The sequence below is a fragment of the Rhincodon typus genome, chromosome 2 (assembly GCF_021869965.1).
Source record: "Rhincodon typus isolate 14 chromosome 2, sRhiTyp1.1, whole genome shotgun sequence".
Lineage (NCBI taxonomy): Eukaryota > Metazoa > Chordata > Chondrichthyes > Orectolobiformes > Rhincodontidae > Rhincodon > Rhincodon typus.
This window is the reverse complement of record NC_063333.1, coordinates 62,072,153-62,085,072: the sequence shown is the minus strand read 5'-3', so window position 1 is coordinate 62,085,072 and position 12,920 is coordinate 62,072,153. Positions and strand designations below refer to the sequence as shown.

Here is a 12,920-nt window from a genome sequence, read left to right as displayed (position 1 = left end):
TTATGACCCTCTACTGCGAGTTTTCAAAATCTACACTGTTAGAAAGATGCAGCTGAAAGAAAATAAACCTTTAAGGACGGATGTGTGCAATTACCTCATTGTTAAAGCATTTGCTTTGCCCTCGAAAATAAACATTTTAAGCAACGGATATAAGTGGCTTCCTTTGAGGCAAAACTTGAATATAAACACTCTAACACTGAGTATCATTCAAAAATGAATATATTTCCCAAAATAAGAAAGGAATCCAAATAAGAAATCGTTTGCGTATTTTGATTGCGGCGCTGCTTGGTGAGCGTCACTGACGGACAACGCTGAAATTAACGATTGCACTTTGTAGTTCGCTATGAATCAAACCGCGTTAGCAACTTAGTCTCAATGCCCAGAGTGTCCGATTGAAAAAAATGTTCTACTGAACTGCATTAAAATTAAAATCTACCCTTACACATCAGGAACTTGTTTGTTGGTGTTATCATGTGGCAAGATATGGAGGGAAGCCGTGACCATATCAACATAATCACAGATCAATACGAAAAGTGAACGTTAAGAGTTGTACTCTTGTGGAGAAAATAACGAGGAATTTTGACCAGCTGTTACAGACTGAGATGTCCAACCTACTTCCACGCTACCTCCGGGTCATGTCTACGGTGTTGTGTTAAATACAAGGCCTGATCGGGGCTTCTTTTTCTAAAAAGGTCTTGTTAAAGTTAATAGACCCTTTAAAAACAAACCTACTGCAACTGGTACAGCATTTCAGCGAAAGTCTGGCTTCTGCCTGCACAGTAGCCCTCAGTTTGACCGTTGACAGGTGTCAGCGCCGCCGCCATTAGCGGGGCAGCGTTTCCAGGGAAACGGGCAAAGCCTGACCAACCGTTCCCAGGGCCAAAGATTACTGACACTGTTAATATACAACACCCCCACCCCCATGCCCGTCATTCTCGGACTGCATTATTTATTTACTCAGCCGCCCACAAGTATTTCGCATCGAAGTCCAGGTGTTTGTTGCAGAATGAACTTTTTGAAATGTAAATGTCAACATACCCAGCCGGCGCTCGAGCGACTGTCGCCATTGTCGCCGTCTCCCTGGCTCCGATCTCGTACTGTTTTTTTATCATGTCGTCCACATCCAACCTCGCTCTGGGTTACCACCAAGCTCCTTTCACGAAAGTACGATGGAACCAATTAATCAGAAAGCACTTTGTCTTTCCCCCCAGTCCCAAACTTTATCGGAGTATCTGCGCGCGGAAAATGCACTTGATCGTGTGCTCGCAACTAACAGTTCCAAAAGTCCAGGTCACAAATTTGACCGGCTCTTCTTTCTAATTCACGTACATACACGCACGACAACTGTCTGCAAAATTAGACCAGTGAATAAGCAGTAAACTATGTGCAATCACCGCACATCAGTCACTGCCCAGATCCTACTCCAAATAGAGGCACTTACACTGGCAACAATTTCACACAGCAGCTCTTCTCGCGTTCTCTCTCCTTTCATTCGCTCCCTCGACTCCCTTCTTGATTAATTAATGAAAATAAAGCAACCTTATTTTTGAATGCGCCCTTCTCTCTCTGCTACTGTCTCCAAACCCCTGCATGAAATTAACCACCTTCCTCGGGATCTCCTGTCAATCACCGCTTTGTCCAATCCAGGCTGATGTCGAATGCGATCGAAGTTGTGCTGTACAAAAGTACTTTGCAGTTATATTCAGATTGCTTTCTTCTAATCATGGTTTGATTGGACTACATTGACTGCAGTGTTTTGGCATGTTTTAAAAGTCTTTTTTTCTGATCCCATGCAAAGTATATCTCCGATCAAATAAACCTAAGATGTCTTTAATTACACCATAAACGTGCTGCTTAATTCTTTTTAATTTATTTTTAAAACTTCAGGATTGCCTATATTCATATGTGGATATCGTTATTAGACAACGTTATTAACAAATTAACACATACGAGGCACAAGTTACAGTAGCCACGGTTAAGAGCTACACGAGACTTCAACGCAGCCGAGACACCAGGAAACTCGTAAAGACAAAATCTATTCTCTACGAACTCTTGCAGCTTCACAACCCCGGATATCTTATGTTCCTCTGATTCAGATCATAGAAGCAACACAAATTTCAAATACACAACTTCTCATAGCGAGGTGTCTTCAGTTGCTTCCAACCGAAGCTCTGGAGTAACTCCCTACACTTCTCAACTTTGCTTTCCGTTTTGACTCACCATTAAAACCTTTATGCTTTTGTGACGAGTTAGGAAGTAATTATGTGGATGTACATCAAATGCTGTTTCAATGTAACAAACACAAAGAGACTCAGCAAGTCTGGCAGTATCTGAGAAGACAGAAATACTCAACGTTTGGACTTGTGACTTCTTAGAACGGATTTAAGTTTGTGTATGTACTTTTGAAAGAGGCAGAGGAGGAACAAGAGGGCAGATAGTGTACAAAACCAGAAGATATTGGAGCAAAATTAGGCCATTTGGCCCATCAAGTCTGTTCCATCACTGATCTGTTTCACAACCGCACCCTCCTGCCCTCTCCTCTTAAACCTTGATCCCCTTACCAATCAAAATCTATCTGCCTCCATCTTAAATATACTCAATGACTGGTCCTCCACACCCACTTTGGCAATGAGTTCCACATGTTAACCAGCTTCTGGCTGAAGAAATTTTGCCTCATCTCCATTCTAAAAGGTCACTGCTTTGCTTTGAGACTGTGCCCTTGGATCTTGGTCCCTCCTACTTGTGGAAACATCTTTTCCATGCCACTCTATCCAAATCTCTCAGTAGTCTGTAAATTTCAATCAAATCCACCTTCATCTTTCTAAACTCCATTGAATACAGACCCAGTGTCCTCAAACGCTCCTTATGACAAGTTCTTCATCCCTGTGATCATTTTTGTAACCTTCTCTGGACCCCTCCAAGGCCAGCCCATCCTTCCTTAGGTACACGGCCCAAAACTGCTCACAATATTTCAAATGCTGTCTCACCACAGACTTATACAACCTCAGCAGTACATCTCTATTCTTGTATTCTAGCTGTCTTGAAATGACTGCTAACATTGCATTCGCCTTCCCAACTGGCAACTGAAACTGCAAGTTAACCCTAAGAGAATCCTGAATTAGGGCTCCCAAATCCCTTTGTGCTTCAGGTTTCCAAAATCTTTCTCCATTTAAAAAGTAGTCAATGCATCTATTCTTGCCACCAAATTGCATAACCTTACATTTTCCCACATTGTATTCCTTCTGCTACTTTTTTCCCCACTTTCCCAGCCTGTCCAAATCCTTCTCCAGCCTCCCCGCTTCCTCAACACGACCTGGCCCTCCACCTATCTTTGTATCATCTGCATATGTAGCAATAATGTCCTCAGTTCCTTTGACCAGATCGTTAATGTACAACATGAGTAGTTGTGGTCCCAATACTGACCCCACGGAACTCCACTCGTCACCAGCTGCCATCCTGAAAAAGACCCCTTTATCCCTACTCTCTGTTTCTGCCAGTCAGCTAATCCTCTATCCATGCCTTGCTTCTAACACCATGGGCTCTTATCTTACTTAGCAGCCTCCTGTGCGGCACCTTGTCAAAGACCTTCTGAAAATCCAAATAGATCATGTCCTCCCGTTCTACTTTGTCTAACTTGCTGTTACCTCCTCAAAGAATTCAAACAGATTTGTCAGGCATGATCTCCTCTTGACGAAGCCGTGTTGAATCAGCCCTATCTTATCATGCACTTCCAAGAACTCCGCAATCTCATCCTTAATAATGTAAAATCTAATCTCTAAAATCTTACCAATGACCGAGGTCAGGCTAACTGGTCTATAGTTTCCTGTCTTCTGCCTCCCTCCCTTCTTAAACAGGGGTGTTACATTCCTCACTTTCCAGTCCTCTGGCACGCTCCCTGACTCTGGTGATTCCTGAAAGATCACCACCAATGCCTCTAAAATCTCCTCAGCTATCTCCTTCAGAACTCTGGGGTATAGTCCAACTGCTCCAAATGATTTATCCACCTTTAGACCTTTCAGCTTCCCTAACACCTTCTCCTTAGTGATGGCCCCTACACTCACTGCTGCCCCTGACTCTTGAAGTTCTGGCTTGTTTGGTAGTGTTGTCTACTGTGAAAACTGATGCAAATTACCTATTCAGTTCAATGCTGTTTCTTTGTTCCCCACTACCCCTTCTCCAGCTTCATTTTCCAGCCGTCCAATGTCCACTCAATTCTCTCTCATCTTTTGGATATCTAAAAGTAAACATTTGCAATCTTTTTTGTATTACTAGCTAGCTTGCTGTCATATTTAATCTTCTTCCCCCTTATTGCTTGATTAGTTATCCTCTGCTGGCTTTTTAAGGCTTCCCAATTGTCTAGTTTTCCCACTAATCTTCGCCACATTGTCTGCCTTTCCTTGTGCTTTTATGCTGCCCCTGATTTCCCTTGTCAACCATGGTTGCCTTGTCTTCCCATGAGTCTGTTGCATCGTTCTTGGGGCAAATTTCTGTGATGCCTCCTGAATTACCCCAGAAACTCCTAACATTGTTGATCCACCATCTTCCCTCCTAGATTGGCCTTCCAATCAATTCTGGCCAGCTCCTTCCTCATGACATGTTAATTATCTGTATTTTAGTTAATTGTATTACTGTTAGATTTAATTCCAGCTTCTTCTTGTCAAATTGCAAGGTGAATTCTATCATATTATGTTCACTGTCCCTCAGGTTCCTTCACCTTAAGCTCCCTAAACAAGTCTGCTTTGTTACACATCACCAAATCCGGAACTGCTTGTTCCCTATGGGGTCTACCACAAACTGTTCCAAAAAAAATCTCATAGGTATTCCACAAATTCTTTTTCTTTGTCCACCTGCATACTGAAGTCCTCCATGATTATTGGAAAAGTGCTTTTCTTACATGCTTTTTCCTTCTCCTGATTCCCCACATCCTAGCTACTGCTGGGTAGCTTGTACACAACTCCAATCAGGGTCTTTTTCCCTTTGCCGGTCTGCAACTCTACCCACACAGATTCCAAGCTTTCTGACTCTATGTCACTTCTAGTGATTGATTAAATTTCATTTTTACCAAAAAGGCAATTCCACCCCGTCTGCCCATCTGCCTGTCTTTTTGATTGGATACAGATCCTTGAAAATTTAGTTTCCATCCCCGTTCTCCTTGCAGCCACGTCACTGTGATACCCACAACATTGTCCGTGCCAATTTCAGTCTGTGCTAAAACTCTTTTATCTTGCTTTGTATATTGTATGCACTTAAGCACAACACCCTCAAGCCCTGTGTTGACTGCCCCCTTTCTCATTGTTGAATCCACCCCCATTACTTAGTTTAAAGCCCTATCCACGGTGTTAATTATGTGATTTGCCAGGACTCTGGTCCCATCTTGATTCTGGTGGAGCCTATCCAATCAGAACAGCTCCCTCCTTCCCCAATACTGGTGCCAATGAACAATGAATTTGAACTTGTTTCTCCCACACCAGTTTGTGAGCCTTGCATCTGCCTCTTTAATCATCTGCCCTGTGCCAATTTGCTTGTGACTCAGGTTGTAATCCAGAGAATAATACCTTTTTGGCTCTGCTTTTTAATTTAGTGCTGACTGCCCATATTCCATCCTCTTTCTAGCTATATTACTGGTACCTACACTTACTACAACAACTGGATCTTTCTCACTCCAGTTCCTCCACAGCCCAAATGAGATAAGCTGAACCTGGGCACCAGGCAGGCAACACAGCCTTTAGGACTCTCAATCCTGGCCACAGGAAACAGTGCCTACTCCCCTGACTATACTGTCCCCTACATATCTCTTTATTCACTCCTCTTGAATGGCTCCCTGTGCCACGGTGCTATGGTCAGTTTGCTAATTCTCCCTCTTGCCCCTACTCTCATCCACACAGGGAGCAAGAATCTCAAACCTGTTAGACAAGCTCAAAGGCTGTGACTTCTTCAGCACAGTCTCCTGGATCCCTCTACTTGCCTCACTCATAGTCACACTCTCCTGTCTTTGACCACTGACCAAATTCAAGGTAGTTAATCTAAGGAGTTTGTCTGCCTCCTGAAACACAGCATCCAGCCAACTCTCCCCTTCCCTGATGTGTCGCAGTGTTTGAAACTCAGACTCAGAGTTGATGAGCTGGAGTTCCTCAAACAACCAACACTTCCTGCAGATGTGGTCACAATGAACCACAATGGGGTGCACCAGCTCCCATATCATGCAGGTACAACACATTGCCTGGCCTAGCATCTCTAGCATCTAATTAGTTATTAATTTGATTCTTAAAAATTTTGTACAGGGGATTCTGCTACAACACGATTGATGCATTTCTGTGAAATGACACATTATAGAAAATCATGCTATAAAAGTAATGGGGTCTATGGGAAAAGCGGTTGGGCCAGACCCAAAAAAATCACTCAAAAGTGTAACACAAAATATAGCACAGTTTGAATAAACGTTTAATTCACATCATAATGAAACACAATAAATTTATCACCTCATCTTGAGAAAATGTCAAGATGATGTGATGGGGGAGGAGGTTCTGATTTAAGTTGTAGCCTTCTTTGTCAATTAAATTTTTTACTATGCTCCTCATCTGCACTGGCAGCTTCGCCACATAACTTTACGTTATGAAAAACATAGCAGTTCATCAAAACCAGCAAACCAGCCACTGCTAGCACTAAAAACAGGCACATCTGCAGGATTTTTGGCTTGTTTTGTTAGATCTTCATAAATTGATAAGGCTTTCTCTTTTATGGTGAGAAGGGTGGTTCCAAATTGTTTCTTCGTTTGCTCATCTATTCACACACTTAAAAGCCACTCCATCTCCTCAAATTCCTTTGTCCGCAACCCCACAGATTTGCTTGCACTCAGACTTGTTCCAGCACTACAGCTAGCTTCAATCTTTTCTGCGTTGTCTCTAATGGTGCTTAAGGTATACTCCTTCATTCCTGTTGCACGAGCAATATCACATGTTCTCTCATTACGCTCAAAATGCTTAACAACATTTAGCTTCTCTTCTAGCGTAATAGCCTTTCTTTTACATACGCCACCTGCAATTTTATCATCAGGACACGTCTTGTTATCATTCTTGCCACTTTGTCTTCGCATTTTGTGGGTAACATGGCAGAATTATATAATCACAGAAAGTGCAAGGATCCTTGATGCCAGCAGGGGGACTCTTTTGGTGCATGCTCAGGGCAAAGCCCGCAAATCGATCATGTGATATCAATGTTGGAATCGCATTATCGCCAACACAAAGTTTGTGTTTTACAAATACCATTCTCCTATTCATCAATCACATTTAAGCCAATTCGCATCACCAGAACACGTGTTATAGAAGAACCCCCTGTCCTGTTCTTTTAGTTTGTAGCCTGCAAATATTTCCCCTATTTACCTTCAATCTGAAAGTTATCCATAATGGACGACCAAATGACTTGTTATCACTAACCAATTAACATATGGTTTATCTGTGATGTCATTAACAACTACTCACCCTTCCAGCCTGATCGTTAGCAACTCCTTTGTCTGTCCAACTGTCTTTCTTTCTCTTTGGGCTCTATCCTATCGTTTACTCCCTACCCCACCCACCTCCCTATTTTCTGCATATAAACTGACGTTTTCCCAGCCACCATCAGTTCTGAGAATGGTCACCGGACCCGAAACGTTAACTCTGTTTTCTCCTTCACAGATGCTGCCAGACCTGCTGAGCTTTTCCAGCAACTTTTTTTTTGTCACTTTTTGTGTCTGGGCTCATGATCCTGGGTTTTAATTTATCCCATTCAAAAAAATTTACAAACTATGAGTGAAAAAAGTATAAGCAAAAAGCACCTCCTCCCTCTGCACTGAATTCCCATGTCGCCTCCAAATTCCCCGAACTATATATTCACCCGGGCTGTGTCTCACTCTGTGTTGGCTATAATGGGATCTCTCCCTACTCACCATGTAAAGCCTACTGATTAGTGGTGCAATCTTCCCAGTTAAATCATAATAATTCACTGGAGATCTCTTATGAATACATTCAGTGACTGACATCCACAGTAAATAATAAAAAGTAAACATAATTATGGTCTATCAAGCAAAGGGATCTGACTTGTCCCATATTACCATCATTTGAGATCATAACAAAGCAGACATTCTTACTGGGATTGAAAATTCTTGGGTTTAAGAGAGATCTGTCAATCTTCTAAAATGAGTTTGTGGAGGTAGAATGTAGAAAGAGAACAGCCCTGAAGAATGTTATATGAATTGGAATTTCAAAATGGCTTTTAACTGTTGCTAAGACTTTTCTTAAAAACATTGACAAAGGCTAAACTAACAGAGTTAGTGGATAAGTTGGAGATGGAAATAAAAGCAGGATCTCAGAAAGTTCAGGTACTTAATGTGACTACACAGCATTCAGAGTTGAAGGGAGAGAAATTTGAAATTGACACATCACTGTTACAATTAGGTAAGATATGAGACATGTTTAGAATTTGCAAGAAAAAAGGAAATGCTGTGGGATCTGTGATTTTGGTTACTGAAGTTGAGAGTAGTGTGCAGCAAGTAATGAAAATCATAATTATAGAAGAATTCCAAAGTAGTATTCCAGTAATGGACAAGACTTATTTAAGTGAACATCTAACACCAAAGGTCCAGGACATGGTCGGTATGGGGAGACCTTTGATATCTCACACAGTTACACATTGGAAAATGATCATACATATAGACTTTAATGCTGCAACCATATAATTTGAAAATAATTTACAGATCAGAAAGAAACAAGACTATAATGGATACTCTATCAAGAGCAATAGAGAGGAAAATAAATTTGGGATCAAAGTGGACATGCATCAAATTTGATTGCTATGGCAAGTTGCGTATGTATTTAATACATTGGGCTGAATCGTACAATTTTTGACTAAGTCCAAGTTGTGTTGAGTTTTGGAGAAACATAAAAACATGGAAGATAGGAGCAGGAGTAGGCCATTTGGCCGTTTGAGCCTGCTCTGCCATTCTTCATGATTGTGGCTGATGGTCCAATTCAACAGCCTAATCATGCTTTCTCCCCATAACCTTTGATCCCATTCACCCCAAGTGCTCTATCTAGTCGCCTCTTGAATCCAGTCAATGTTGTGGCATCAACCACGTCCTGTGATAATGAATTCCACAGGCTCACCACTCTTTGGGTAAAGAAATGTCTTCTCATCTCTGTCCTAAATGATCTACCCCGAATTCTCATACTGTGACCCCTGGTTCTGGACACACCCACCAGCGGGAACATCCTCCCTGCATCGACCTTGTCCAGGCCTGTTAGAATTTTATAAGTCTCTATGAGATCCCTCCTCATTCATTGGAACTCTTGCGAAAACGATCCCAACCTAGTCAAACTCTCCTCATAAGTTTGACCCGCCATCCCTGGAATCAAAAGAGAAACAGAAGTTGCTGGAAAAGCTCAGCTGGTCTGGCAGCATCCGTGAAGAAAAATTCAGAGTTAACATTTTGGATCTGGTGACCCTTCCTCCCATCTGAGGAAGGTCACTGGACCTGAAATGTTAACTCTGATTTTTTCTTCACAGATGATACCAGACCTGCTGAGCTTTTCAAGCAACTTCTATTTTTGTTCCTGATTTACAGCATCCGCAGTTCTTTTGGTTTTTATTCCCAGAATCAGCATGGCAAACCTTTTCTGCACTCCCTCGGGAGCAAGAGCATCCTTCCTCAGAAAAGGAGACAAAACTGCACAACATTCTAGGTGTGGCCTCACCAAGGCCCTGTATAACTGCAACTGAAAACATTCCTGCTCCTGTACTCAAAACCTCTCGCAATGAAGGTGAACATACCATTTGCCTTCTTTACCACCTGCTGCACCTGCGGGTTTGTTGCCGTGAGGCCTAGTTAGCAAATTCACCTCTTTAATTACCAAACCTACCCCTATGAATTAGAACTGGAATTTATTGTCACATGTCGTCAAGTATAAGAACACAGGAAATCCAAATTTACTTTATCTACTCTGCTTGTTTCATCCTCAAAGACCTCTCATAAATTTGTGCAACACAATTTCCCTTTCTCATTACTATTTTGACTCTGCCTGGTTGTTATGATTAGCTAAATATCCTGCAACTCGCCCTTTGATAATGGTTTCTAGCATTTTCCCAATGTCATCCAATGGTTTCCTAAAATAAATATAAAAGATCTTTGTGCACAGAGTTTGAAATTGTTGAAATTCAGCAGAAATAAGCAATGTGTCAATTTTATCATGTTTCGTGGATGGCTCCTCACCATGAGACCTGATGAGATTTCTATTTTCCAAAACTTGCCCCTTTACCTAAGAGATAGTCACTGAGGTTGGAATTGAACCTAGGCCACTGGCACTGTGAGGCAGCAATGATAACCACTGAGCCACCATGCCACCCATTGTGCTGTCATTCCATTTATCCTTACTCGGCTTCTAATTTCTAGTATCCTGTAATGTATTCCTGTCACACTCTGATTACCATCATCCCCACTATTATTTCAAGTCCTCTCTAAAGTCCTCGTCATTCAGTTCTTCAAGTCACTGGCTCCAGAATGACTTAAGCGAAGCCCGGTCCCAGTATTACAGTTTCTGTTTTCTGCAGTGCTGGTGTCAGTGCCCTGAGAATTTAAACCCATTTTTTCAGCCACACATTCTTTCTGATTTTAACCTATGCCAATTTGCTTATGCCTCAGGTAGTAACTCAGCGGTTAGTTTTGCAGTTTTTCCTTTTAATTTTGTCCCTAGTTATTCATATTCCCTTAGCACAACCTCTTTCTTTCTATGTCCTATCTACGTAGTTGGTAGGTTACTCACACAACATCAACACATTTTTTGACCTTGATCAAGTTAGTTAAATATAACTTGACTTGAACAAATCTATTCCAGCTTTCCTAATAATGCTGCACTTATCTAAGTGACTGCTATTTTTGTTTTGAATAATCACCTCAAAAAACTTTCCTACCACAAAGGTTAAATTGGAATGGTAATAGTTCCTGGATATACCCTTACATCATTTCTTGAACACAGAATGATTTACAAAAAAGTTGTCATTGATGCAGCAGAGCAATTCACAGTCCTTTGGGTTATGTGCCCAGCACACTACTAGTGTACCAGTCTGGTCACATTATTTTTCAACATTCCATAGATGCTGTCAGACCTCCAAAGAATTTCGAGCATTTTGCTTTTATACCACTATGTTCACACAATTCACATAAACATTACATGAGGTCTGCATTGCAATCCATCCTGTGTAGTCAGCAATCTCTTTCACTGAATGTTATTTTTTCATCTCAAATTGAATGTAGTTTTCCACGTACAAATTTGATCTCCTGTGCATTGGTCATTCCTTCAACTCACCATGGACAGCCATTTCTTCAACTGTCAACTGCTGATATTTGAAATTCCCTCCATAAACCTCTTTGCATCTATACCCTAACCTTCTATAAGACAGTTCTTAAAACCATCTCTGTGACCAAGCTTTTGGTTATCCTTGCTTGGCTTGGTTTCAGTTTTTAGATGATTATGGTGCCCGGAGCTTTTTACAACATCGAAAGGATTATTATCAATTCAAAGTGACATGAGTCAACACTGGCTGTAATGTGATCCTCATGGACCAAATATGCCCTCTTTGATCTCCCTGTGTATGGCATTCAACACTACACTTTTTTCTCTCTCTGCTCCAGATCCAATAAATTGCAATCAGTGGTTTCAATCTTGCCTGTCAAAACAGAACATCATTTACCAAAAACAAAACCAGAAATTGCTGGAAAAACTCAGCAGGTCTGGCAACAACTGTGGAGCGAAGCATTTCAGGTCCAATGGCACTTCTTCAGAATTATTGTAGCTGGGAAAGGGTTGGTATATATACTAAACAAGGGGTTGGGGAAGGGGAAGGAGTAAACCATAGGTGGAGATAGAGTGCAGAGGGAAAGAGAAATATTGTTGAGTAGACAACGGAATGGATAAAGATCAGCCTGGGAGAATGAATAGCTGTATAGGGGTAGCTGTATAGGGGAACTATTAGTGACTGACAATGGGTTGTTTGTGATAGCAGTTCATGTGATGACAAAGCATGGGCTTGGAGTTGGGACATGGGAGGTGCTCAGGCCCTAAAATTACTAAAATTGATATTGAGTCCAGAAGATTGGCAGGTTCCCAAGCAGAAAATGAGGTGTTGTTCTCCCAGCTTGTGCAAAGCTTCTCTGGAGCACTGTCAGAAGTCACACTTTACCAGGTTGTAGTCCACCAGGTTTATCTGAAATCACAACTTTTGGAGCACTGCTCCTTTGTCAGATCGAAATTGTTTTCCTTCAGTTACTTAATTTTCACCTTAAAGGCTCCCAAGAAACCCAGCCTTGGGTCCCCTTCTTCATTATATCCATTCCCTCCTCTGACATATTATTTACATACATGCTACAACTTGATGAAATGACCTTCCCATGGATCCAGACGACCATCATCCACACCGCAGAGATAGTAAGAACTGCCGATGCTAGAGTCAGAGATAACACAGTGTGGAGCTGGAGGAACACAGCAGGTCAAGCAGCATCAGAAGAACAGGAAAGTTGACGTTTCGGGTCGGGACCCTTCTTCAGAAAAAGTCCCGACCCGAAACGTCACCTTTTCCTGCTCCTCTGATGCTGCCTGGTTTGCTGTGTTCCTCCACCGCCACACTGTGTTACATCATCCACACTGCTCCTGGTGCTCAGGTGTCTATTCACTATCCAGCCCCACCCTTCCTGGCGCACAGCAGACGATTCCTCTCCCCTTCTGGTAGCCAAGTGACTAGCCTCTCCCACCACCATCCTCTAGAGTAAAGGAGACCGACCCTTTCCCTCCTCCCCGTCTTGGCCCTTGGCTGTTGTCGTGGTAACCAAGCGGCGTCCGGTCGGAGCGGAAGTGATGTCGGCGCGTTGTCGCGCGCATTCTATTTCCGGTCGG

The 12,920-nt window shown here is 42.1% G+C and overlaps 1 protein-coding gene across 1 annotated transcript in view; it reads right to left on the bottom strand.

Moving 5' to 3' along the window:
• The window catches only part of LOC109911644 (protein cordon-bleu-like), a 167,635-nt gene extending 166,044 nt beyond the window's left edge, over positions 1 to 1,591 (bottom strand). Inside the window, exons 1-2 of the mRNA XM_048607780.1 lie at positions 1,442 to 1,591; positions 1,039 to 1,153 (exon numbers count right to left, since the gene is read on the bottom strand). Coding sequence (XP_048463737.1) covers positions 1,039 to 1,112 — 74 coding nt within the window. The 5' untranslated portion in view covers positions 1,113 to 1,153; positions 1,442 to 1,591. The remainder of the gene's footprint in view (positions 1 to 1,038; positions 1,154 to 1,441) is intronic.
• Positions 1,592 to 12,920: the final 11,329 nt, after the last annotated feature.